Below are 25,873 nucleotides of genomic sequence, written 5' to 3' on the forward strand. Positions count from 1 at the left end.
GAGCAGGCAGGTTTGACAGAAATCCTCTCTGAAGGATAGAGTTGTCAGCAGGGAGCTCGCAACGGGGCAGAGGCTAAAGCAGCCAACTCTCCCTCCCTCCCTGGCAGCCGAGCGTCAGCCCTGCCTGGGGACCCCGGCGGCGGGCAGCCAGCCCCAGCATCCTGCCGGTACCCAGCCCCGCCGCTGCTCTTCCCATTCAAGGCTTGGCTGTTTTTTCCTCCGAAAGTGCTTTAACTCTGGATCTAAGGCACTTGGGAGCAAACTTTCCGAGACGCTTCAATATTGTGTAACTAGCCTACAAAGCAAAGCGGCTGCAAACCATCTTCCAGCTGCGTTATCGAGCACTCAAGAGGGGGTCGTGCTGAGTAACTCACACACACAAATAGCAAGGGGTTTCCTTTTGTCGCTTTTTTCTTCCTACCTGCTCTGGCTCCCCAAGCGTTTCGAGTTCCCTCGGAGGTCTCCCGTAGACAGGAGCGGCCTGGGATTGAGGATCTATGTTATTTACTGCCCTACAATCAAGTAGCGTCCCGGTCGCCTAGGCAATGACATTGGAGCTGTTGAAAGCTATGTGAAAAGTGAGGCAAAAGCTTGTGCGCTCCTTCCTGGAATAGGAGGCGGTTGCAAGGGGGTGGGGAATGCTCAGCCAAGCGTGCCGGGGAATTAAGCTGGTCACCAGCGCCAAAGTGACTCCGGGGCAAGCTGGCTCTTGGGGCTCCGGCAGCAGGAGCCACCCGGCAGCGCTGCGCCCAAGGCGGCTGCTGGGGGCTAATCCCGATGGAGTGGGGAAGGAGACTTGACATAGACTGCCGCACCAAAGGAGGCTCTTCCCCTCACCAGATCGATGGACTGAGTCGGTTTTGTGCTCATGTTGGTCAAAATGACCAGCTCACCCCTCCTGGGGTGTCAGAGGAGCGGGGCAGCCTGCCTGGGGGACCAGCAAGGGCTCGGCCTTCCATCACCCTGCTTCCCCCATGGGAAAAACAGCTCACCAAGACGCACGTAGAGTGGCAGCGGATGAAGATTGAGTATTTCTGATTAAAACCGTCAGCTGTGAGGCTAGTTATCTGTGTCATGTGGACTCACTGATACACCTTCTTACTGACACCCGTTTTTAAGAGCTACCGTTTTGCTGGGCGCTTGCCCTTTAGCCTGCGCCCGGTGACTTGGGGAAAACGGCGAGCGGCGTTCGTTACTGTGAACTCCTCGGCGGTGCCGTTAAGTCGCCCGCCTCCATTCAGAGACCAGCAGCCAGGGCTCTGCCCGCAGGCCCCCACACTTCGCTCTCGGGGGCAGACGGTGACCGTGGAGCAGCTGTCATGCTCGGTCCCTTCCTTACGGGCAGGGCTGGAAAACAGATGCATTCACCAGCCCCTAAACACATCACGGTGGCTGTAACAAGTTTTTGGGGCCCAAATGCCTAATCCGTGATGAAAACCAGACTCTGAGCTCTGTTCTGAGCCCGAGGTTTACTTTTTAAATGATGATGATCGCATTCCCTGAACAAGGAGGTGTGGTCCCACCTGGAGTGCCGCTCTTGCTGGCCACAGGACTTGGGCTGCCACTCGTGAGAGGCTCGTTGCCCACCCACAAATGTGGGGGTGATGGACTGGCTGGGCCAAACGAGGAAGATTCTGCGTCCCCCATCACTTCTGGCTGGTCGCTCAGCAGGGAAGGGACACGGAGGCCTCTTCAGCTTTTGTGCTGGGTGCCCAAAGGACCGGAGAGTTTTTCAGACACAGATGTCCCTGTCACGGCCCTCGGTCCCCCCTGTTGGCTCCTCTGCTCCCCGGCAGCCCAGGGCTGTTTCCTCAGGGAATATGTACCCTGGAGGGGTTATCCAGGCGTCTCCCCCTTAACCAGCCATCCCTGGCTCATTCTCCTCCCAAAACTTTTATTTATTGATTTATCCTCATCCAATTAGCGCCCCGTTTACTGGTGCTCTTTCTACTGCAATTTGCAGTCCCTCTGTCCTAGCTGGGGAGCCTTTCAGGACATCCCGCCTGTTCTCCCGTTGCTGTCAGTAATTAGTCAGGGGTAATTAGCCGGCGGGCCCGTGCGCGGGATGTTGCCCGCGGAAAAGCCGGAGCGAAATGACTGACGGGGCAGAGCGGGGGCGGCTCGGTCGGCTCCGTCGGGCCGCAGGGGAGGCAGACTGCGGAGGGCGGAACGCACCGCGGCTCATTAAAGGCTCATTTCCATGTTGATTGCTGTCGTGAGGCGCCTTCCCGCCCGCTTCCCGCCGCCGCCGCGCGCCCGCCGCCAGCCCCGCCCCGGCCTACAGCTCCCGGCGTGCCGCGGGGCCGCGCGCCCCCCGCTCCCATTGGCTGCCCGGCCAACCGGCGCCCGCCCCTTCCGGTCGCCGCCGCCGCGGGGTGAGGGCCGGGCCGGGCCGGCGGGTTTGAATCGCGGCGCGGCCGCTTCCCGCTTCCCGCCCCCCCACCCGCCATGAACTTCTCGGAGCTGTTCAAGCTCTCCGGCCTGCTCGGCAGGTTCTCCCCCGACGGCAAGTGCCTGGTGAGTAGAGGCCGCCACCCGCAACGGCCTCTCCCCGGGCAGGCCCCGTTCGGGCCGGGCCTGCGGGCCTCCGAGGCCGGACACCGGAGAGGCAGCGACAGTGCTGCTGGCCCTGCGAAAGCTCAACTGTCTGCGCCGGACGGCTTGCTACGAGGCTTTTAGTCAATGAGGATCTTTATAATGGAGATCTGATTAAGGTTAATTAAATAAAACAAGTTATGAGGCAAAGAGTAATTTTTTTAAAAGTGGAATTCGTTAACCAGCAGTGATAAGTGAATGAGGATTCTTTTTATTAATATAACCCCCCTTCCCTCCTGGCTTAGGTATTTTTGCTGTAGTTTGCAGTAGAGCGCGGTGCACGTCAAGCCTTTCTGAAATTAGAAATCCTGATGGCCTCAGGAGGTGTCGCGCAGCGTTCTGTCGCGGCGCGGGGACAGTCGTGGGTCTCGAGCCCGGCGTTGGTGCGCCAGCGCAGCTTTGGTTTTGCTCTTGTTCAGGCTTCGTGCGTGCAGTACCGTTTGGTGGTTCGGGATGCGAGCACCCTCCAGATCCTCCAGCTGTACACTTGCCTGGATCAGATCCAGTACATAGAGTGGTCGTCGGACTCGCTGTTCATCCTGTGCGCCATGTACAAGCGCGGGGTTGTTCAGGTAAGGACAGAACATGTTTCTGAGGGGGGACTCGTGTGTGGTGGCAGTGAGAGCTTCTTAAGGGCCAGCCCTACTTCCATGCTTTTGCTAAAGTATCTGACGTTGTGATGGATAACGCGTGGTTTGAGGATAACCCAGCGTGCCATTGTTTCTAAAACCATGATAGACATCTCAGTTTGAACAAAACCCACCAAATTTAGAATAAAAATATTTATCGAAACAAATAAAAGCTGGAGATTATCTTACAGTGTCTCAGTTCAGTAGGAAATAAACACATGCAAACTTGTTAAATGGACTAAAACTTTTCTTAAGTGTTGGATGTTCAGAATATTTGTCCCAGAAAAAAAAAAAAACCCAAGCACCTTACTTAACAGTTTGTATGAACACACAGAGGTGTGGGGCTTACTTTTGTAGCGGGATCCAGCGCCAGTCCTTCATGGCCACGGGCTCTCAGAGGTTTCTTGACCTCTCTGGTCTGCGACGCAGGCACCTTTTCTTAGCTGTAGCGTGTTCTGCTGAGCAGAAGTTTTGATGAGCTGTTCCTTCGCTGCACTCTCTGTTTGGTTTCCGCTCTGACCTAGGTCTGGTCCTTGGAGCAGCCAGACTGGCACTGTAAGATAGACGAGGGGTCGGCAGGACTGGTGGCTTCATGCTGGAGTCCGGATGGTCGTCACATTCTCAACACAACCGAGTTCCATGTAAGTGTGAAGTCATGATTACTCTCCACAGTATCAGATGTTGCTGTCTGCCCTTTGCCTCTTAAAATAACCTAAAGCTCTTAAAGCTGCAGTGGTGGTAAAGAACGCAGATACAGTTCTTCTGTATTCGTATATTTAATCTAAGTTAATTCCAGTTTAGATGTTAGTTATTGTGTTAACATTTTATCCTCTTGCTTCTGATGATAAGATAGAAAATAGCTTTGAAGGTAAAATTATGTGTTTGAGAAATGCGCAGGGATAACTGGCATTCATCGCAGCTATTTTAGAAATCAAAGGTGGTGTTTGTAGCTCAGGGAAGGCTCAGGATTTCTAGCAAAAAAAACCCCAAACACTGAAGAGCGGCTGTGGAATTAAAAAAATAATTAAAAAATCTTAGGTTTATTGAGCTATGAGATTTAGGTCCAGATCCTGGAAATACTTTCATCATTGCTTGATTTTACACACAGGAGTCTGACTGCTGTTGATAGAATCACTTGCAAAATTAAAATTAAAACACCTGTAAGTGCTTATCGGTTAAGAGCCGTATTCTGGAATCCACATCAGTCCGTGGATGCTGGGCTTGCTGGAAGGCATGTGGAAGTCTGACTCTCCACCTTTATAGTCTCTGGATTAGAGCTGATGATTCGTGTTACTCAATACAGGGATGAACAGTCACAAAATAGCTGAGAACTACACGTGAGACCTTTTTCTCTTTGCTGTGTTTACTCTTCAAAACTGTAGATTGGTTTTAGATGTTGTAACCCTTGCTAGCACCGAATTCAGATGTTACAAGATCTTCCCTTTTTTCACGCAAATCCCTATGTCAGTGGAATACAGACGGGGACTTTGTCAGCTGGGTGTGCGGACTGGGGATAGCACAAGAGCTGGTGCTCTCGAGGGAACCTGTGGAGAAACTCGAATACAGCTCTGCTGTGGTTCCTGGCGCACACACGGTGGAATCCCCTGGCAAGGGTGTTTAGTGCTGGCAAGGACTTTTAGTGCTGACTGGGGTAGAGGTTTTCTGGCTGGAAAGCAGTCTCTTTCTGTTCCCCTGCCCCTTTAGAGAGGGGTTTACAAGGAGTGATGAATTTAGGCCTTAGTTTTCCCAGGAATGAGTTGCCCTGATGGCGATGAAAGTAAAAAATGAGTCCAGAAGTTCAGCCTGAAATCAGAAAAGCCACGCCTGCTAGTCAGGCAGGAGTGCTGTAGTCAGTAACCCAAACCGAAGGCTGGTGTTATGTGCTACGAGCGAGTATCTCACGGCACGTGCGTGTGGGGGTGGACTAGCAAGTATTTATTGCCTCCCAACAGAACTCAGTTTGACCTTAGAGGATTTCATTAAGCCTTTGCCAAGTTGGCATCTGTGTTGGGATAAGTTTTCTTTCCAGCTGTAAACAGGTTGCTAAATTAGCTTTTGTCAGACAGCTGCCTGGGTTATGCCGGTGTCTGAGTTGTGTTTACTCTCTCTCTGCTAAATCCATAGTCTGGTGGGACAGACGTGAGTAGTGCTCGAGACAGAAACTGCCAGGATACTTAATATTGGTGTATTATGTACATTATCAAATTCAGCGATTGCTTGGAGGGCTTAGGGGTTCCCTGTCAACCTGTGCAGCTTGGCTTTGGTAGCTTGACATTTTCAAACAGCACCAGCTAATTGCTCATACTTATAATTCTTCAGGTCAACATGTGTGCTCCACTCTAAGCTCACTTTCTTATTCCTAGATTTTTTTTTTTAAGGGATATGGTTGTGCTAATTTATTTCCAGCAATCTGTACTTACTAGTGCCTCAGAAAAATTACTCATCGGCCAACTTGCAGTCAGGTTCTTTTTGTGGCCAGCACTATAGTGAATAATGTTGTGGGGTGTTTGATGTGGCTGGTGTGCTGTCCCTAACCCCAGATGAGCGCAGCAGAATTCTGACGCACGCTTCCAAAATCCATTTTGACTCTGTTCAGTCTTTTGAGACGGCAGCAATGCTCTATGTGCACTTAATATTAACTCTGCAAATGTGAGCATTTTACTGGGGAGGAGTCTTGTAATGATGTGCAGGTTACACAACGTGCAGCAATACTGAATGGCACAGATACCTGTCTAAATCTTTACAGTTACTGCAATAAACAGGATAGACGAGGCAACTAAATGGTACAGCCTTATTGGGGGAAGCAGATAGAGACTCTGTCCTTTCACCTGATGGGTTGTTTTTCACAATAATAGATTGCTGGCAGATGCAGAGGAATTGATGATGCTTAATGACAAAAGCATGTGTAGTACCTAGTTACTCACCCCAAAATTTTGAAAGCATCTTTGTGCTGTACCTTAGCTCAAGTGTTATGTGTGGAGGGGTCGTTCTGTCAGCAGCTAGGATAGAAGTCCTGCTGAGATGCAGAAAAGATTTAGGCTTGTTCCTTAAACTCTTGCTATGCTGGGTTGGAGGATTCCCGTCTGTCAGGGACTGTCAGTGCCGCTCTCCAGACTGGCCAACTGCAAGGCGAGATACAGACTTGCCAGGTTTTGCCAGGCAAAAACTAGTGTTTTACTGGGCAGCCAGATATATTCAAAGGTACTTCCAAACTTGGAAGGTTTTTTTCCTTTAACTGTCTGCTTATATCTTACAGGCACATGTGAGAAGTGGTCAGAATAGTTGCAACTTGATTTTTCATCACCTTGTTTATACCAAGCTAGAGCACAGTTCTGTTAGGAAAATAACAGAGTTTTTTTGGGGAAAAAGAAGGGAGGTACTTCCTTCTCATTTAACTAATCAAGAGCAAATCTAAATTAGTTGGAAAAACACCTTCTGAAAGCCTGATAGACAAAGTCTCTGGAATCTGAAAAAGCTGGAGCACCATGTTTATACTGATTCGTGCAGGGCACTGGAAAGCGGTTTGTTACTTATTTTCTAGTGGGTGCGTCCTCTCCTGCTGAAATCCGCCCTGAGGCAGGTCTGCAGTGCGTACCGCAGCGAGCTGATTGCTGGAAGGTTCCGTGTTACCAGTTTGTCCTGTGGAAGGTGGTGTACTGGGTATCTCTCCTCTTGCAGTGCCGTCGTGCCACCCAAATTTGTAGGCTCCTGGAGAGCTTAGACAGGAGCTGCAGATAAAAGATACGGAGAAAGCAAATGGATCCTCTGCTTCCTCATGGCTCTCGTGTTTTGTGATAAACCGTTTGAAGACCAGCAGCATTGTTCTTGAGTGTCTCTCAAGAGCTGTACTTGTAAACTACATGCGTTGTACTTTCTCTAGTTCCACGTTAGGAACTGAAGCATTAAGGAGCTTCTTTTGAACCACAGCAGCAGGGGGAAAAGCGTGTGTTTCTGTGTATATTGGAGCTAATCCTTAGTAACTGTAAATGGCTACATTGGTTGAAAAATGCTTTCTGTCGAGGAATGCGCTCTGAATAATCTTCTGAAATCCGGTGCTGACAGACACTGCTATGTAAGGAGGCCTTGTGACCCAGTCAAGTCTGGGACAAAAGTTGACAGTCATCTGAGATGCAAGGTTGTTTAAAAGTGTGTTTTTATCTACTGAAAATCACCAGTCTTACACCTGCCTATAGCTGTCAACGTTGCGATGTAGTCCTGAACCCCGCACTGGAGACTGTTTATCACGTTACCATCTAAATACTTTTTATTTCTCAGCTGTTTTTAGGCTATTTTAAAAATGCTTCTGCTTTTGGTTTGTTATTCCACTGCAAAACAACAGCTGAAAACTTCTCAGACACCGTTATCATTAGGATTTGAGTTTGACATCTCCACTTTAGCGTAGATGACTCGATTAAGAGAAAGTACCCCTCAAAATGATCGGTGAGGAAGCGCTTGCTGCAGACTTAATTGACCACAATCTGTTCTCCTAGAATAATAAAGGAATTGTCCCTTCCCCACAAAGTCTCTGAGAAAAGCAAATAAGAGCAATGCGTTTTATTGTAATTCTTGAAGTGTTTGGCTTTTTTTCACCCTCTGTGCATTTTTTGTTTCTGTCTCTCATAATGATATCTACTAGCTGTGAAATAATCTTTCTTGGGCTAGTTTATGTTGGCAGCTTGGGCAAGATTGTGGAATAATGTTTTGGTTGGGAAGATGAAGGGTCTCCGTTTTTGTCATAATTTAATCGTAAACATATTGTTAATCCATGTAAGATAGGTGTGAAGTCCATATGCTAAACATGCAAAGTAACTTTCTCAGTTTATAAAAATGTTTGTACACAAATAGAACAACTGAAGAGAACCCTAATTCCGGGATCAAAGTGGTGTTTCTAGCAGCCAGCCAAAGCCCCCAGGTGGTGTTGTGTGAGGTGGGCCAGGGGCTGCAGCGGAGTTACGCCCAGCACAGACGTGGTGTCTGACCTGCGGTCGGGTGCTTCCCTTCCCGGCTGCCACCTTTTCAGGAGAGAGATGCTGAAGTTGAGCAGAGGATCTTAGTTGTTACGGGTGTGACTGATTTAGATCAACTCTGAAGCACGATGGTTATCAAGGGGTTGTAGGCATCCAGTGTAATAATAGGCCTTTGTTTTTGAAGGTGTATTTTGTGGGTGTTTGTGCAGACTGCTGTGAAGACCACACGGGTGTGCGCTGGTTGTGCTCTGTGGCCTCTCCCCAGCGCTGCAGGGGCCTTATGGCACTTCATGCCTACGTGCTGGAAACGTTGGGGGGGTTTATGGGGCAGCACGGTACCACACCAGCAATGTCGGTGTGTAACGTGGCTGAAACTTGCAGTGCCGGGGAAGTGCGAGCTCAGCGGTTGAGCGCAACATGACAAGAATGAACAGGGAAACCATTATGGGTGTCTGCTCTGGGGAGTTACAAAACTTGACCCTTTTAGAGAAGGTTCTGTCTGAAGAGCAAACAGGGCTGCACTCAGGGATGAAGCGCAGGCTCTTCAAAATGAAGGTGTTCTTGCCTTTTCATTCTGCAGTGGCGTCTTGGGCAAGGCAGAGGTGACTGTAAGAGCTCTGCACCTCATCTGCTGTTCCTCACCTCTAGAGATTTTCCTCTTCCAATGTGCTTGAGCTTGATGTGAGCGGGGAGGTTTTGCCTTGCCCGAGGCTCCCTGCCTGTGGTCCAGGCCAGGTGAGTTGATTGTGAGGCTGAGTAGCAGCACAAGGGTAAACTTGGATGCCTTTGTCAGGAAAAATTACGATCCAGACCTCAGCATTCGAAGCTTGCAGCTGCTAAGCTTGTATTAAGTGGCTGTAGAATGCGTGTTGTGTATGCTGCGTGTTTTGGTCAGGGCAGGAACAGCAGCAAGTACTTTTAACGCTGCAATTAATAGGAGCAAGCAGCATATCACTATTGCAGTTGCTATAGAAGAATGTCAGTAGGCATTGTGTTGGTATTTTTAAAGTAAATCTTGCGTGAAGAGCAGACTTAACAGTGCTGTATTTTTGTATGTCCGGAAGTGAGCAGTTGCAGTGATAAAACTTGATTAATGTTGTTCATCTAGTGGATTCCTCCAGGACCTGCTAAACCTAGAGGAGGTACTGTAGATGTCTAGTTGTAATTTCATTCCTGTAAAATAAAGGAAGAGAACACAGCATTAAATAGTGGTCCAGTACTTTTTCTACCTTTGGATAGAAGTGGACTGGAATCTGATCTGGTTGTGCTCTTTCCTGTAGTAAATTAAAAAAAATAATATTTCTGTGTTGTCTCTTCAACTGTCAAAAGTTTCTTCTGTATAGGAGAAGCAGTAGGGAGAACAGCTAATGCTGTTCTTTCGTTTTGGGACTCCACATATCTGGAGGGAGGCAGCATTTATTAGGATTCCGAAGCTTGGTTTGAACACCCTGTCAGTTACTTGAATCGTGTTTTCTGGCAAAAATATTGTCAGCAATGAAAAAACCTTCTTGAGTTCTGTGGCAAGGCACAGTCTGTATGTTACCAGGTAGAACAGACACCCAGGATGCGACCTTGGAGTCTGTTGTCACTGTTGAATAGTACCAGTTACTTCAGAGAAGGAAAATGTGCATTGAGGACAAACATGCCAAAAAGTGTAGCAGAAACTTCCTCCTGAGACTGCTGGAGATGCTGCTGCTCTGCATCTGATGGAGGAGGAGGATGAAACAGTAGACAATGCTGAAGTTTTACTTATATAATGGATCAGAACTAATTTTGTTGCTCAGTAGCTCTGGGAAGGGTAGCTTTATGGCTGTGGTGCTTTATTGCAGAAATAGTTTTACCTGCATCTCCTCTAGAACCTCATACCTTGGTGCAATAAAATGTAGAAAAACACAAGAAAAAAATGACACTGGAAACATTCCTCCCTCCCGATATAAATGCAGAGGTTCACATGACATACTGATTAATGCACATATGTCTGGTGTGGCTGCCGTTGCTAAGGGAGAGTAAGTATTTGTTTTTAATTGAATAATCTGCAGATGGCAACGCAGAGCTTCCAGAATGCAGGCTGTGACCTTGAGAGCTGTGGAGAGGCTTGTTTGGCAGCTGACTGCCTTCTCTGCAGTTTTTGTGTGTTATGGATGCACCAGCCTCCAGAAATACCCCAAACGTGATGTTTAATGCCTTGCTTTGCATAGCATATTTTGGTTCTTTTCTAATCTTTCAGCAATTATGTGATGTTGTCGTCTTCTGTGTGGCTGAGGAGGGAGAGCAAAATGCAAATTAGCTGTCAAAGCTGAGTGTGTCTAAAAGTTGAAAAATGCAGCTAAGTTTTCACACTTCCTAGGTTTTTCCCAAAGGATACAATGTTTTTAAGTTGTTGTAACTTCTCATCCATTCATAAATGTAAAACTTCTTATCTCTCTTCCAGATTCTGTGATGAAACTGTGGTTTTCTAACTGAAAAGTGTCTGTGTACAATACGTTGGCAATCCTGTAGCTAGAGTCATGCTATTATCGGTAACTTTAGTGTTAATGAAGAGTTTTCTCCATTTTGCTGTTCTGCATCTTAAAAACCCTTAAATGCTAGAGTATTCGATGTGTAATGCTAACTTGGGATAAGTAACCTTGCTAGCTGAAGGGACTTGGGAGAGAATTCCTTGCAGTTACTTCTCAGGGCTTTGTGTTTGAGCTACACAGAATAGCTGCAAAGTTTAATTAAACCACAGAAGGTATATTGATTACTTCGTGTTGCTGAATTAGGTTTATGGGTTTCTATGTGTTTATTTTTTTATCTACAAAAATAAACAAATACTTCCTTGTCTCTTTTTTTCTTTTTCTTCGACAGCTGCGGATAACTGTGTGGTCCTTGTGTACGAAATCTGTATCTTACATCAAGTATCCCAAAGCTTGTCAGCAGGGTAAGCGTCACAAATCCAACACAGGAATGTATTTTTTAATACAGCAGAAGGGAAGGTGAATTTGCTGTGTGGTGATGGAACATGTGGGCTCTGGCACCCTCCCTGCTGAGGGGTCAGCTCCCCCTCAGGGACGCGTGTCCCCGGGGGTGGTACCTGGGTGCCACCTGCTGCAGCGCACCACGATGTGCTGAGGGTTCCCATCTGAGCTCTCTGCCTCTCCCTCAGATATCTGTCTTGGCTGTGTTCGCCTCTGAAGGGTCCTTTAGACATTAAATTAAGCCGGATGCAGTGGTAGTGAAAAACACTAATCCAAAGTGGCTTTTGTCATCTTTTACACGTGAAAAGACTTGAAATGGAAGCTCGTGTCGGGGCTGTCTAGCCACACGGCTGTGGTTAGCAGCGTCCTGCCTGGGACTTGCATATATAATATCCCATATATGACAAAGACAATTATGTATTACATATAAAATAAGAATAGATGGGGACCAGTGCCTGGAAGTTGGTGGAGTACCAGTGGTTGCATAACTAATCCATTTAGCTAGGCTAAATGAACTGCTTGCTTGAGGTCTGGGTTTTATATAACAACCGTCTGTCAGCAGTCAGACGTGGTTTTGAAGCACGCTGCAGTTCTGCCGAACCTGCGCTTAGAAACAGCACGTGCAGTTTAAGAACTGCCGACACAAGCAGATTAGTAACACCATGCATTGCCTTGATGAATGTGATCTTCCGTGAAGATATTTTTCCTCCTCTTTTCACTTCTTTGACTTGGGAGTAACTGCTTTTCATTGAAGAATCATCAGCTCTTCTGTCCTGTTTTCTCTCTCTCTGATGAACCTTGGCTCTCTGGCAGGGATAGCTTTCACTAAGGACGGCCGCTACATGGCAGTAGCAGAAAGACGTGACTGCAAGGACTTCGTTAGCATCTTTGTGTGCAGCGACTGGCAGCTACTGAGGGTAAGATATGTCCTTGCCTTCCGCAGCTCCCGCGCAGGCTACGAGCGACGGGCCGCGCTGCTTTAGCCTCGTTCCCTTTGGTTTTAGCCTCACCAGCACTTGGCTGCTCCTCTCTTCTGTTCGGGGGGCCAGGCTGTGCTACGTGTGCGTAAGGAATTTCTGATGGAAAAGTTCACCTTTAAATTCTTGCATGAGCTTATTTACAATAAATTATGCTACATTAATAATAACAAAAGTATCAAATGCTTGATAAAGTGATCATTTGGAATGTATAATATAAACTGTCGTATTTTCTGTTTAACAATGAGACTAGTCTGTGAAGGATGCACATGAGCATGTCTTAGAGGACCACGTAGATCTGAGAAATTAAACCCCATTAAGAACAAGTCTGTACATAGTGTCTGTACATACTCAGGAATTCTGAGTCTCATTAGCAATATTTGGGAAATACCACTAAATGCTCATCATGTTCCCAAGCTCTTCCCTCATGATCCTGTACTGGTCTTCGAGGCAAGGAGTTAGGCTGGCTAGATTTCTTGACTGATTCAGTGTAACAACTTTTATTTTGTTATGAAATGCTGTTCATTTTAAGGTAGATCAACTTTCTGCCTTTACAGAAAAGGGAAACCGAAGAAACAGTGAATGCAGCATACTATTAAAAAAGGAAATATTTCTGTTCCTGTGCTAGCATACAAAAAGCTCTTTTGCCTTTGTGGTAGCACTTAAAAGGGTGAAGCTGAGGACTGTGTTAGGTCAGACACAACAGTGTGTGTTAGTAGAATATTTCAGATGAGTTGTTTTTTCTCTTGGGGGCAGCATTTTGACACCGAAACGCAAGATCTGTTTGGGATTGAATGGGCTCCTAATGGCTGTGTTCTCGCAGCGTGGGACACCTGTCTGGAGGTATGAGGAAAAAGCAGGTTGTTTTCTTGGAGAGTTCAAGTGGGTTTGTAGCTGCCATGTATAAAGCAGTAACTAAAATAACTAGTGTTACAATTTTTTTCTTTTAAAAATAACAAAAGCTGAACTCAAACCATTTTAAATATTATAATTGTATTTGTAATGGATGTCCTTGCAAGTGTATGTCAAACTGTTATGTAAATCCTTAATGACGGCACATTATCTTACTAGCTTTCTTTCTAATTTATCTTGAAAAAAAAAATTTGATTGTAAATGTTGCAGAAACCACTACTGAAATAATGAACGAATTCTTCTGTAAGACTCCTCTATCATTTTGCTTTGCGTTGCACAGTAATTTTACAGTCAAGTAAAAGTACTCGTCCAAAAGGTTAGCGAGGAATTGGTGTCCTTTCTGCGCTGAGTAAGTGAACTTCTAGGTCTGGAGAAGGGTCCTGCTGTGGCTTATGGGCAGCATGCCTAAAGCAGGGAGCCCTGGGACCTGTAACAGCCCCGTCAGGTGGCTGGTGGGTGCTGGAGGAGAGTGAGACTCTTCCTAACGGCATCCGCTGCCGATGGGGCTGAGTGTTGGGCTGGAAGGGCCATGGCTCAGGCCCCGTGGGCCAGCTGTGCTCTTGGGCCAGGGTGGGCGTGTTCTGGGAGTGCCAGCAGAGCCAGACTGGAAGCCCAGAGCCTCTTGTCTCAAGTCACAGATAAGAGACCATTCCCTTTGTATTGAACGTGCTGCAGGCAGAGTTTGGAAGGAAGGGGTTGGCCTGTCTGTGGCTTTTAGCAATACTGTTAGTCTTCACAATGAATCTCTTCATCTTTCAGTATAAAATACTGCTGTACTCCCTTGATGGCAGACTGCTCTCCACCTATCGGGCCTATGAATGGTCACTAGGCATAAAATCAATCGCCTGGAGTCCCAGCAGTCAATTTTTGGCAATTGGCAGCTATGATGAAAAGGTAAGAAATAGGTTTATTTTCTCTTTTATCTGAACCATTTGTAGAACTTTGTTGTAATGGTTTTGTCTGGCAATGCTTTCTTGAATTAGGTGCGTATCTTGAACCACGTAACTTGGAAGAAGATCACAGAGTTTGAGCATCCAGCAACCGTTGCGAGCAGCAAGACCGTAAGTACGGCCTCCCAGTCTGTTGAATCCTTATCAGTGCTTTGGCGCTGCTTTTGTATCTGGAAGATGCTAGTAAATCCATTTCATTCTGGAGACCTTGCTTCTTCCCCTCCTGATGTGTAAATAGGGCCTGGGAAATGGCATGAAAATTTGGGGATGTAAGAAAAATTGCGGAATCCTTTCAAGTTAGATGAAATACACACACGTGATCCTCTCAGCTTTAGCACTAATCAATTCTCAGATGACTTCTGTCATATGCCGGTGTATTTTGATGTGTCTGGCGGTTGCGTTGCAGGTTGGGGTGTGCAGTTGATGACAAACTGGGAGACTTAGCAGGAGAGATTTGTCTCAGCTTTATAGCATTTGTGACTTTAAACAGCGTTGGAACTGGGTTGTGATCAGGTTTACATCTTGTGTGTACAAGCTCACCCAGCTCCCCTAAAGAGCGTTTCCTGTAAACATCTGTCATCGTTTACTTTTATCCTCGCATACATGTATACGCAAGGCCCAACAGATTCTGGGGAGCTGGCAGCAGGCAGAGAGCTGCAGCTTTTGTTCCAAAAATGACAAGCTGTTCCCATCCGGCAAGGTAAAAAGCAGACGCAGCGTAGCAGTGCTGCGGCGCCGTCGCAGAGCAGGGAGTGGTCCTGCGTCTGGACAGATGGCCTGGGAGAGTTTACCTGGGTAACTCTGCAACATTCACATGGCTGTGGTGATGCCTCTTAACCAGAAGCAAGGCACGATCCATTAAATGCGCCTCAGCAAAACTTCTCATGACTGAAAAATGTCCTTACGCCCAGTTAGGTGTAAAACACATAACGGGAAACAAATGGAAATAGCTCTGTTAATCAATACTACACAGACAGGAGTTCAATTGGTGCATTTTATCCTGGTGCTTGCTTTTGAGAATAATGTGTTGTAGCACACTATTAAAATATCTTTGCTATTTCCTTCTGCGGTGTTGCACTTTATTTGCATTTATTTATGATGGTATCTGATTAAAGATTCTTTGCAAAAGTGAAATCTATGTTCCCGTTGCAGTGAAGATGATTTATTGTACTGCCAGGTTTAACTCTCAGGAACAATGAATGAGGTGTACTCTGGCAGACTCGTTCTTCATAGACTTCAAGGTTCATTTATTTGTCACAGGAGTGTTTTCCTGATCGTGGTTCCAAATAGCAAATGATTCACTGAGAATGCTGGATTTGGTGTTTGCCAGCTGAAGCCCTTCCCCGCCCCCCCCCCCCCCCCCCCCCCACTGGTGAACTAGGGGATGCTGAGATATAATACACCTGAAAATGAGTCAGTGGGATGTGGATGATTTGGTAATAGCCCATGTTCAAGTTCTCTGAGGCTCTTTTGTAGAACTCTCACTTGTTCCTTTGTAGATTGTGTATAAAGAAGTGGAGAAATCCCCATCTGTTGAAACAGAGAGACTTTCTTTCCCTCCAACAAGAGCACTGGCTAGTTCTCTCTTCAGCACACAAAGTAAATGTAAGCCAAAGTTTACTAAAACGAGACACTTGAGTTTGCCATGCAAAGTCTTTTTAAATCAACATCAGAGGTGAGCTCTGCCTCTGGAATGGCTCCTCTGGCTGCTCTGCTCCGGGCTCGGGCTCCCGCGAGCCCAGGGGCAGGAAGCCCCCGCTCCAGGGCAGCCTCCCTGCACGGCACTTTGAAGGCAGGTTAAAGACTAGTGGGATGTTGCAGAAAAGAACTGTAATTGCTTGGGGGTGGAAATGGCAGCCAGATCTCGGTGTGGAGTTGCAGAAATTGTCTTAACACGGTGTGGATTTTCTTCCAATTTGCTCAATCTGTGCAATGTGATTTGATGACTTAGTTTAACTGCAGGTAATTGCTAGAATCAGATGAACTATTGCAGTTAAGAATCTTACCATAGTGTGTGGCAGTTCCAACAATTAAAAAAAAATCAGAAGGTGTTACAGTCTTGCTGTCTGTTTTAGGATAGTGATCGATCCCTTGGGTATGAGGTTATGTAAAAAAGCAGAGCATGAAAAAGGCCGTTTGGCTTTTGTCTAAGAAGCTGTAGTTGCAGCAATGCTTTAAACTTGCCTCCAGACAACAGGCTTTGAAATATTAAACAGATGGCAGACAATGTACGATTAGTATTTTTTTCTATTTTTTTACTGTCTCATTGTTTGTGGTACTGTAAATCACCTTTGTTTTGCATTGGCGTTTGCTTGAGATACTAGTTAAAAGGTAATGGAAAACTTGATTTTTTTTTTTTTTGTTGTTTAATCTCAGACTTGCCTGGATTTCCAGCTTTTCTCTTTTTTGTAGAAGGGTGAGAATAGTAAGCTGTTTATGTGAAGATAGAGTATCTTAAAACAATTGAAGTTTTTGATAGGAACATCTTGGAGAAGAGTAAAATATCGTCCTATCACTTCAGAGATAAGGATTTTTTTTTAGCAGTTGAAATTTAAATATTTTGTCCATTCAGGCTTGCTTAGTAAAGTACTTTTATTTCAAATTCCAGATGATGTTTCCCAAGTGCCAGTTTCTTTACAGCACATCAAACCAGTTACTGACAGGGCCAATCCCAAAATGGGAATCGGGATGTTGGCATTCAGTCCAGATAACTGTTTCCTGGCAACCAAAAATGGTAAGTTCCTACTGCCCTACTCATTGCGTGTGGTGTGTTTTCATAAAAGAAATGAGGACAAAAATTGGTCAGTTATTTTGCACTACGGGAAGACTCATGGCCCTATTTAAAATCAGCTCTCTGCTGTGCAGACACGTAACTGCAGAGGAAATTCAGCCTGTGTCTTCTGGCGTACGTGAAGTATTGTGAGCTGCCAGCACCGCTTATCAGCGCGTTAACTCAGTCTTGGCTTTGTATTTAATGAAAATAGCATGCTTTTTGTATTTCTTCAAATGTATGTGAGCTCACTGTATTAGAAAATGAAATACACAAATCTTTCCTCCTCAATTTACAGGAAAGGTCTCTTGAAAGGCAGGATTCTTCACAACCTCTAGTAGGGGGGTTTTACCTCAAACAGTGCAAGGCATGGAATAATGTTTAATCTTTCCCTTCGATGGCCCTCAGGGGCTGTTTGTGTCTGGATGCAAAACCCATCAACAGCAGTGTAATTGGGAATAATTCGATAAAGCCAGTGAAGGACTCCCAGACAAAGTCACTTCTTTTATCCTTTTTGCAATATTTCCAAGGAGGCACTGCTAGGCAAAACTGTAGTGGTGTTAAACCTGGGGCGTTCCGAAATGGTTTGTGTTGTGTTGGACCTCAATTAATGCCTATTTCTTTAAAGAAAAAAAAAAAAGCATCATCTTTTTATCCTTCAGTTATTTACGTGATTGCCTCTTCCTTTTCTGACAGATAACATTCCTAACGCTGTGTGGATCTGGGACATTCAGAAGCTGAAACTGTTTGTAGTCTTGGAGCAGCTGTGTGCCGTCCAGTCCTTCCAGTGGGATCCGCGCCAGCCCCGGCTTGCTGTGTGTACGGGAAACAGCAAAGTCTACCTGTGGTCCCCAGCCGGCTGCGTGTCGGTGCAGGTGCCCATGGAAGGTAAGGCTGCCGCCGGAACTTCACAGGCCATCATCAGCTTCTTATTTCCAAAATATTTTTCCACTTGTAAATCAGTCCGAGCGTTATCATGCAAACGGCTCGGATGCTTTCTTGGAGCCTTGTGAAAACAGGTATTTCTGTCTTCAAAAAAGAGGAGTTCATAATGAGATGCAGAAAACATGATGAAACAGCACAGACAGAGCACAGGGGCTAACAGCGATTTAATTGTTGCTTTAATTGTGTGGTATGTTGAATTTTTTCTCAAGATTTATATTCATACCAGTTTATTTACACAGAAGCTGTAGTTATGCAGAATGCCAAGCGTTGAAATAAAGACTCGAAACGCCTATAAGGTTTTCAGAATGCCCAAAACCAACTAAACTACAACAAAACACTAACAGGGAAAAACATGCCTAGTAAATCTGATGCGGAAAGATAGAAGAACATCCATGAAACTGAACTCTAAGTCAGCCTGTGTGAGTTTTACGGTTGGCAGTAAGTGATGCAAGGCCATCACTAGGTCACATAAAGGCCTTTCTGCAGATTAAATAGAAATTTCAAAGGTTCAACTTTTTCCTCTCTAGACAAGGCAATGCCATTGGGGGACACAGCTCTGCACCGGTGAACAATCTTGTGGCATCGATTTGCATTAAAATGACAAGTCTACAAACTCTGTGCTTGTATTTGGAGCACAACATAACTGTAGGCTTGGGGAAGAGTCAGTAGAGCAGCGCATCTGCACTGCTGGATTGGAGAACGCACTGGCTGGGCTGCCCCAGTAACAAAACAAACGCCCTGCTGAGGCCTCCAGCCTGGGGAGGGTGTTTTCTGCAACGTGTGACTTACTCCAGCTACCTCTTCCTGGAGCTTCTCACCAACAAACTCTGCTCTGTTCCTGCAGGCGACTTCCAGATCGTGTCTCTCGCCTGGCACTGCAGCGGAGACTCCGTGGCACTTCTGAGTAAGGACAACTTTTGCGTGTGCTACTTAGAAAGAGAAGAGGTAAAATAACAATCACTTGCATTAAAAATGCTCATGAGTTTGAGGAAGAATGAGGAAAGGGGTCAAACCCTGTTGCCCAATCTGAAGTTTTTGTATTTATATATTATTTATTTGAAGGAGTGTACTCAAACTCCGCTCTAAAGTACTGTGACTGCATTTGAATGAGGTGACGCAGCAACTAACGTGTAGAGGATGAAGTCTGGATTTCAAGAAAACTTTAGTATTGATGTGGTTGAACTTTCTCTTGAACTTTGTCAACTATGAAACCTTATTTTCTAAAATTGTAGCTGTGTGTATATAATGTATAGCTATTATTTAAGTTTTATAATTGCCAATAAATATTTTGATAGTTACAAACTTGGTACGACTCTAACTATGAACCTGCACTCCTCTGTTCTAGCGTCTGCTTCTGTATTACCAGAGCTGTGATCGTGGGGCCGTTTATCCCAGCCCAAGGAAACAGTTATTTGCACACAACAGTGTACAGCTTGTATCTGGTCTTGTAAGACAACAGGTTTTTGTGGTGTATGAGAATTAAATGTTGTAGCAGAAGTAGATGAATCAGTAAGACACTTGCTAGCAAATCAGTTGTTAAAGCAAAACAAGTTCTTTGTTCAGAAAGCAAATGAAATCATCTGTAATAATTTTGCTTTTCCAGACTGGGATGTTAACAGGTGACGGTAATTGTGCCTGGCCTACCATAAATTTATTATACTGACTCTTTATGAAAAGGATCATAACTGATACTTGAGAATTATATATTACAGGCAACTGAAATGGGAGCTTTTGACCCAACTATCTGGTGCCAAAGTGGAGTGGCCAGTTCAGCCAGGAAAGAGCCGTGGGACCATCCTTTACCTTGCCCCTGAGTAGCCAGCTGCTGTGTTCTTCGAAGGCAGGGAGCCCACTGGTCAGGAATCTACTGGATGTTTTTAATTCTACTATTAACTTCAGCCTCCACAAAATGAAGAACGAAGAACAAACTGAGTTGAAATTTAACTTTACTGCAAGATTAATGAAAATAGACATCTTAGGAAATGCATTGAGAGAGGCATGCAAACTGCTGCATTCCATCATAAGTTTCCTAAACACACATCTACTTTAAGTTCCAAAAGCACCACAGCAGCACAGCATTCGTTCAGCACTGTAGTTGCATGGATCAGGGCTCTGATAAAACGGCACGTGTAGGTCATACTCGATCGCAAAGCTTGTCAGAGTTGTCAGAGTAACCTCATTTCACTTGTGTCTCTTGACGCTGCTTCTGAATTTCATTACTGGACCTCTGTGTGAGATCAGGTGCAAGGATGTGTAATTAAGGTTGACATTCAGTGCTTCAAATTTTCTGTCTCCACTAAAAAGTTCTGCACTGCTGCTGTCCCAAACTAGAGTATAGATTTAAGCAAAATTGCTTAAGAATATAAATCTAATCAAAATAGAATTGCTATTCAGTTTTATAAATAATAGCTTTGAAGGCAAATGTGTTTGTGAGGCCTTTAGCAATATTCTCTCAAGACTTTTTTCTTGCTGCAGCCATAGAATACATACATAAGAAACTAGGAAGTTAGACTAGGTTCTTAGAGGGAGGTAAAAAGCTAATAAATGTATACTCAGCCATATAGTTCAGTTTACAAATAGTTGACGTGCTTCTGAGCAGACGAAACAGTACAGCTTTAACAACATTTGCTGACTCTGTTTTGCTAAAGAATGACTGACACAGCTTTCAAAATTCTGAACAGGCACTAATCAAAATGCGAAGATTACTGTAATTGTGAACACTAACGCCTCTTTAAACAATACAAATCAATCCCAAGCACATGATGTGATTTGACACCATCTCTAGGGACACAAGTGTAATACAGCACCAACGTTCTACTCTATCTTGGATATTTGTGCGGAGTGTTTGTAGCAGATACCAATCGCACCTAATGAACAGGGACGAACACGTAGTTAGAAATGGAAAATACCACTAAGAACCAGGAAGAGCTGTAAATTAGATACAAACCACGTGAATGACAGTACCTGTGTCTGCTGCAGATTGATCTGACCACAACCAAGGCCCCCCGTGAACCATCAGACCTACGACCACCCCTCTGTTCCCCGAACTTCCTCGCTTTGATTATCGAGTATTCTGCCACACAGCGTGCTCTCCCCAGGAGACCGATATCAAATCACCTTCCCTTGAAAAGATTAAATGGAATGAATTTTAAAATGCAATGAATTTTAAAATCCAATTTTGCCCCTTGTCATGGAGTAGCCAAGCTTGGCCTCGTTGTTGATGAAGGACATCAATCCCAGGTAAGTCTCGATCAGAAGAGGACGCTCCAGCACTAGCACGCCGTTAGCCCTCCCTGGCAACGGACACTCCTTGTGGGCTTTCTTCACAGCTTGAATTAGCTGAGTTTTAAAGTTTTCCATCTGAAAGAAAAAAAAATATCACCTTGATGTTTTTCCATGGTTTCAAAAATTGTGAGGCAAACAGCTGCTGCTGTTGAACTGTAAAGGGTGAACACTAAAGCTGTAGTTGTCGTGGATCTCATGTGCCATGATAAACTTTACATTCTGACACTTAAGCTTAATGTTAACTTCACACCAGGGCACTATTTACATGTAACCACACATGGGCTGGATATGTCAAGATTTATCTAATCTTATCTAATACTGTTTATTTCTGACTAGTTCTCCTGCCCTTATCTCTGATGTGTGAACTTAAATCACTACAGTGTTCTGTTTTTAAGGAGACTTTCAGAGGAAAGCAGCTATTGGGGGAAAAAAACCCGAGAACCACCTAAGTGAAGGTTTACAGTTAGCCACTAAACTCTGTTTAATTGGCTGGCAGTCCTAGAGGAAAAGCCAGGCATCAGCCTGCCAGGTAAGCAAGAGTAGGAATAGCACCAAGATCCATTTTCTTCTGGATTTTACAGGATTCTGCACTTCTAGAAGTTTCAGCTTCCCTCTTGTGTAAACCATTTAGGGGCAGCTGGCAAAAACCGTCAGTTGGGCTGCCCTGCAGCTCAGAATTTGGGGAGTGGGGAAATGTACCTTACAGCTCTAAGTTCTGTCTCTCTGATTTAACGACTTCTCTTTAACTGCTCTATCTTTTCAAAACAATGAAGTTGTCTCCAGCCTAGGAGATCAACCAGCCCTCTAGAACAGGAGAGGTGACGTCCTTACTAGGCAAAGGGACGCGACCTTCTCGTCAGCATCTGCCATCGGGTGTTCGGTGAAGGTGACGTACGGGATGTTTGTGGACCATGGGTTCCATCTGTTTATGAAGGAGGCCCGACTTTGCTTGTCCCACTGAATGCGAATGCCGACACCTTCCCGCCTGATGTTGAAGACAGCAGAATCAATATGGTAAGATTTTCAAGTCTTTGAGGCAAGTTTAATTAGAAATGTACAGTCTGAAAAAGACCTGCTTAAAACTGGAAGCTGAAACATAAGCTTGATAGTTAGTTTTTCCTCTAGAACAGTAATAGAAGAATTCAGCCCCTGAGCTACACAAAGGTCTGTTCTTATAAGCCAAGTGCAAACAGGTTACACTCATCAGACACCCAGGATGCAACCCCTGAGCTGTGTTGCCTGTGATAGCCTGCGTTTACGTATGAGCCGCCACTTACACGCGGCTTCCTAGTCATGCTGAGGTGGTACTACTGCTGCTGCTACTCACTGCATTACAGAATGGGGGTCCACTTCCGCTCCCAAATCTGTTCAGCTTATCTTGAAAGCCCTCGAGCAACTTGCTTTTAACATAACTAACAGTCCCAGCACAGCAGCAGCTACTCTGGGGTGGCCTAATGACGCTTCAGTAATTGTGTGTGAAGGGACACCAACGAGAGGAAGAATTCTCCAACTTGGCCAGTGGTCAGTGATGAAGGTTGACAGCTCAAACCATCACAGTAACAATACGAGAATTACAATAACGTTACGGTGTTACTACGGCAACTTGCCTGTTCAGGGATTTAGGTGGGAACTCAAACTCTCCCACAGAGATGGTATCGACTGCGCCAAGGGAAACCCTGGTTACGTGCTGGCACTGCAGGCTGATGAAGTTGTATTTGCAGATCAGGAGGGACCAATCCGTGATAAGAACAAGACGCTCCTTCTCGTTGTTCCAGTGGTCAATTCTGGTGAGATAACGCGACTGAGCTTTAGCAGTTTTGATTGCTGGCTAGAAACACCAGCTTGACAGGTAGAAGAGCCGCTAAGGAGAACAAATCTAAGTCTTGGTAATGCTGTATTTTCCATTACGGCCTTTGCTTTGAATCAGCAAGTCTGATAAGAGGTTGAATGTCACAGCACAGTCATGCTACAACACATGAAAATACTGGGAAAATCAAAGTTTTTCTTGAGAGGTCTTGAGAGAGCTCTAGTGCTATCTCCTGTTACTCAAGAACAAATGCTACTTAATGGGGCAGACGAGTCTCCAGCAACTCTCCCAGTAAGTGTTTAATACCGCGCTGTTAGCGTGTTGCCGTATTGGCTAAATTAACTGCATTGGTGCTCGTTCAGGGGAGAGAAATAGTTTTACTCAACTGTGTGGTCTGACTTAGTGTTTTCCTCTGTAAGAACAGTCTGTATGTTCAAAAATTAGTTGGTTTCTTTAAATTTCACGAATAAAAGACCTCACCTTTCCCTGAGTTTTGCCAGACCACGTTGTTGAATCATCACAGCTGTAATACTGTTTCATCCTTAGGGCAACCTAAGAGTAGGTCATCTTTTCACTCTTAAGGGTAATGAGCTCAGCTTTTAAACTACCATCTTTGAAATCTGCTACAGCTTATTTTTAGTGTTATCAATTTAATTGCCTTTCCTGTCTATTGTTTCAACAGAGGCACTGATGTAAAGCTGACGAGACCAAAGCCACTCTCGCTGTGTAAAGGTGAGTGCGAAGAGTGGGGCCAGGCCCTGGGCTGGAGCGTTCCTGCCGGCCGTGAACCCTCCTCTGCCTCTCCCACCCAACAGACCGAGACCGCCCCTGCCTTCTGCTCGCCCCACGGGCTGCTCGGGGCTTGCCAAGCCGGCCGCGCGTTGTTCCCAAGAAGCAGTGCTGTGCTCCTCTCCCCAGGCCTGATACCGTGCAAATTCCGTCAGCTTCGGGTTGTCTGTCGGTGAGTTACAGAGCCTGTATCTGGGTGCGTGGGCCTGGCTTTTGGTGAAGTAGTTTATGAAGCCACGTTGGTCGCTTTAGCGTACGAATTCTGTACGGTGCTGGATTTTGTAATGAGTTAACTCAGGAGCTTGTACCTGAATCCTGCCCTGGGGTGGGTTATACAGAAACAGCGACACGGTACAGCCACTCTGGGCCCCCTCACAGCGCTGGTCTGAGGCCAGTGCATTGACAGGCACTAATATTTACAAGACATTAATAGAAAAGTGCGTGGCAGAGCGTGGGTGTTTGAAATGTGGATGTGACAGGCCTGGGCCTGGGCCTTGCCTGGCGTCCCACAGCCCTGGGCCTGGGCTGGGGCCTTGCCCGTGGCCTTTGGGGCCTCTCCCCAGGCCCAGGCCTCTGCGGCATCCGGTAGCCCCGGGCCTGGGCTGGCGCCTCGCCCGCGGCCTCTGCGGCCTCTCCCCCCGCCCCAGGCCTCGCCCGCGGCCTCTCCCCCAGCCCGGTCCCGCCGCGGCACTCACTCGGTGAGCAGCCAGACGCTCTGCACCTCCCCGTCCTCGGCGGGCAGCACGACGGCGCGGATCTCGCTGACCGCTTGCTCGATGGTGCCGGGCTACAGACGGGGAGAAGGGAGAGGTTACGGGGGGGTTCGGGGGCCCGGCGCGGCCCGGCCCGGCGCGGCGGGGCCGTACCCGGAACACGAAGTACTGCCGGAGCCGGCCGCCGCGGGTGGCGGTGCGGACGCGGAGCGGCTGCAGCGTGCGGCGGGGCGGGGGCTCGGCGGGGCCCGGCTCGAAGGGCGGCCCGGCCTCCCCCGGTACCAGCAGGGCCGCGGCCCCGGGGCTGCTGCCGGGGCTGCCGCCGGCCGGGCCGCCCTCCTCCGCGTCCCGGAGCTGCAGCATCGCGGCGGGGCCGGGCCGGGCCGGGCGCTCGCCGCCTTCCGGGGCGGGGCGGGCGGTAACCCCGGCGGCCGCCTCCTCCCGCTCGGCTCCGCGCCGGCCCGCGGGGGTGAGGCTGGGACACGCGTGCGCTCACCCCCGCAGCGCCGAGACGGCCCCCCCGGGATGTCCCCGCTGCCCCCCGGGGCCGGGCGAGGCCTGTCCCGGCTCCCCCGTGGGTTTTCTGGCCCGGGGAAAGGACGCGCACGCAGGAAGCGCTGGGCTCTGCCACCATGAACTTACACAAAAGTCCGAGACACCCCCAGAGCGGTGAGATTTGTGGGTCTGCAGCGGCTGGGTAGAGCTACTGTGAAGCAAATCTTGGTCAGATGTACAGAGTCCTTAAATACCATCTGCTTAAAATTTCCTGGTGCAGTGTGGCTGCCGAAGCACAGGGAGGTGACAGAGTGAGGCAGAACGACAAGTTTAGAGCCCTAAAGCCTGTGCCACGTTCAGCATACTTGATAGCAAAGATTAAAAGATGCTGGAGAATGAATGGCAAGTCAATATTTATATTTCTGTGGTCTCTGGTGTTATCGCAGATATCATCACTAGTTATGGAACTGTATTGTATCTCTGACCACCTTCCAGGGCTGTTTAACCCTGAGCCAGAGGATGACATCTTCAGCTGGCAGTTGTGCTGGGAAGTGGTAGAAAATTGAAAACATATTAAACAGAGTGTGCAGACAGTACGGGGTTTCCGATACCCATCTTTTGCATGGATTCACAACTTCTCTGCAGCCCTTGCTCATGTGAGCCTATTGACACGGGAAGCCTCATCACTTCCTTTAAAGTGTCTTGAGAAGGAATTGTGGAGCAGGTGCTGTGCTCAAAGCTCAGCTTTTTCCACCGGAGCCTCCTCTCCTCCCTGCAGCCAGCCCGGCCTGGAGACTCTCGGTCGGGTGACTCCTGCCTGGGTGGCAGCCAGGGTTGTCACCCAGGACGCAGCGTGGGAGCCGTGGCCGGCCTGGGAGCGATCCCTGTCCCGGAGAGGGAACCCCGCTCTGCTCTGCCTGCTCCCTGCCCGTGGGGCTGGAGGGCAGGCTCCCTGCCCTGCCCGCGGGCATCTGCTCATGGCTGGGAGCCACGGGTCCCTCGCCATGCCCAGAGCTTTCACCTGGACGTCTTACAAGTCCAGGTACCGTGTACCCAGCGCTGTGTTTGCGAGAGTGGGACCC

At 47.1% G+C, this 25,873-nt stretch overlaps 4 protein-coding genes across 4 annotated transcripts in view; 2 read left to right on the plus strand and 2 right to left on the minus strand.

Moving 5' to 3' along the window:
• TP73 (tumor protein p73) overlaps positions 1-471 on the minus strand; it is a 31,216-nt gene extending 30,745 nt beyond the window's left edge. Inside the window, exon 1 of the mRNA XM_074848399.1 lies at positions 422-471. The gene's annotated coding sequence lies outside the window, so the exon portion shown is untranslated. The remainder of the gene's footprint in view (positions 1-421) is intronic.
• Positions 472-2,364: 1,893 nt separating this feature from the next.
• WRAP73 (WD repeat containing, antisense to TP73) lies at positions 2,365-19,004 on the plus strand. Its single transcript, XM_074848400.1, has 13 exons — positions 2,365-2,517; positions 3,015-3,167; positions 3,749-3,865; positions 11,039-11,111; positions 11,962-12,065; positions 12,882-12,968; positions 13,797-13,931; positions 14,021-14,098; positions 15,487-15,592; positions 16,596-16,721; positions 17,454-17,645; positions 18,547-18,647; positions 18,765-19,004. Exons 1-13 carry the CDS (start codon positions 2,449-2,451, stop codon positions 18,786-18,788), a joined length of 1,365 nt encoding a protein of 454 aa, XP_074704501.1. The 5' UTR covers positions 2,365-2,448; the 3' UTR covers positions 18,789-19,004.
• Positions 19,005-19,631: 627 nt separating this feature from the next.
• Positions 19,632-24,678, minus strand: TPRG1L (tumor protein p63 regulated 1 like). Its single transcript, XM_074848402.1, has 5 exons — positions 24,450-24,678; positions 24,279-24,370; positions 22,595-22,771; positions 21,819-21,972; positions 19,632-21,062 (listed from the first exon to the last, which is right to left on the minus strand). The coding sequence occupies exons 1-5, from the start codon at positions 24,657-24,659 to the stop codon at positions 20,868-20,870; spliced, it is 828 nt and encodes a 275-aa protein (XP_074704503.1). The 5' UTR covers positions 24,660-24,678; the 3' UTR covers positions 19,632-20,867.
• MEGF6 (multiple EGF like domains 6) overlaps positions 23,672-25,873 on the plus strand; it is a 102,903-nt gene continuing 100,701 nt past the window's right edge. Inside the window, exon 1 of the mRNA XM_074848395.1 lies at positions 23,672-23,755. The gene's annotated coding sequence lies outside the window, so the exon portion shown is untranslated. The remainder of the gene's footprint in view (positions 23,756-25,873) is intronic.

This window comes from Strix aluco, chromosome 22 (genome assembly GCF_031877795.1).
Source record: "Strix aluco isolate bStrAlu1 chromosome 22, bStrAlu1.hap1, whole genome shotgun sequence".
Lineage (NCBI taxonomy): Eukaryota > Metazoa > Chordata > Aves > Strigiformes > Strigidae > Strix > Strix aluco.

Bases quoted from the DNA above. Each gene is read 5' to 3' on its own strand.
- WRAP73 (XM_074848400.1), top strand. From the start codon at position 2,449: ATGAACTTCTCGGAGCTGTTCAAGCTCTCCGGCCTGCTCGGCAGGTTC. The intron at 2,518-3,014 runs GTGAGTAGAGGC...GCTCTTGTTCAG, and splicing joins CCCCCGACGGCAAGTGCCTG to GCTTCGTGCGTGCAGTACCG. The intron at 17,646-18,546 runs GTAAGGCTGCCG...CTGTTCCTGCAG, and splicing joins GGTGCAGGTGCCCATGGAAG to GCGACTTCCAGATCGTGTCT.
- TPRG1L (XM_074848402.1), bottom strand. From the start codon at position 24,659: ATGCTGCAGCTCCGGGACGCGGAGGAGGGCGGCCCGGCCGGCGGCAGC. The intron at 24,371-24,449 runs GTACGGCCCCGC...CCCCGTCTGTAG, and splicing joins GGCAGTACTTCGTGTTCCGG to CCCGGCACCATCGAGCAAGC. The intron at 21,973-22,594 runs GCAAGTTGCCGT...CTTCAACATCAG, and splicing joins CCACCTAAATCCCTGAACAG to GCGGGAAGGTGTCGGCATTC.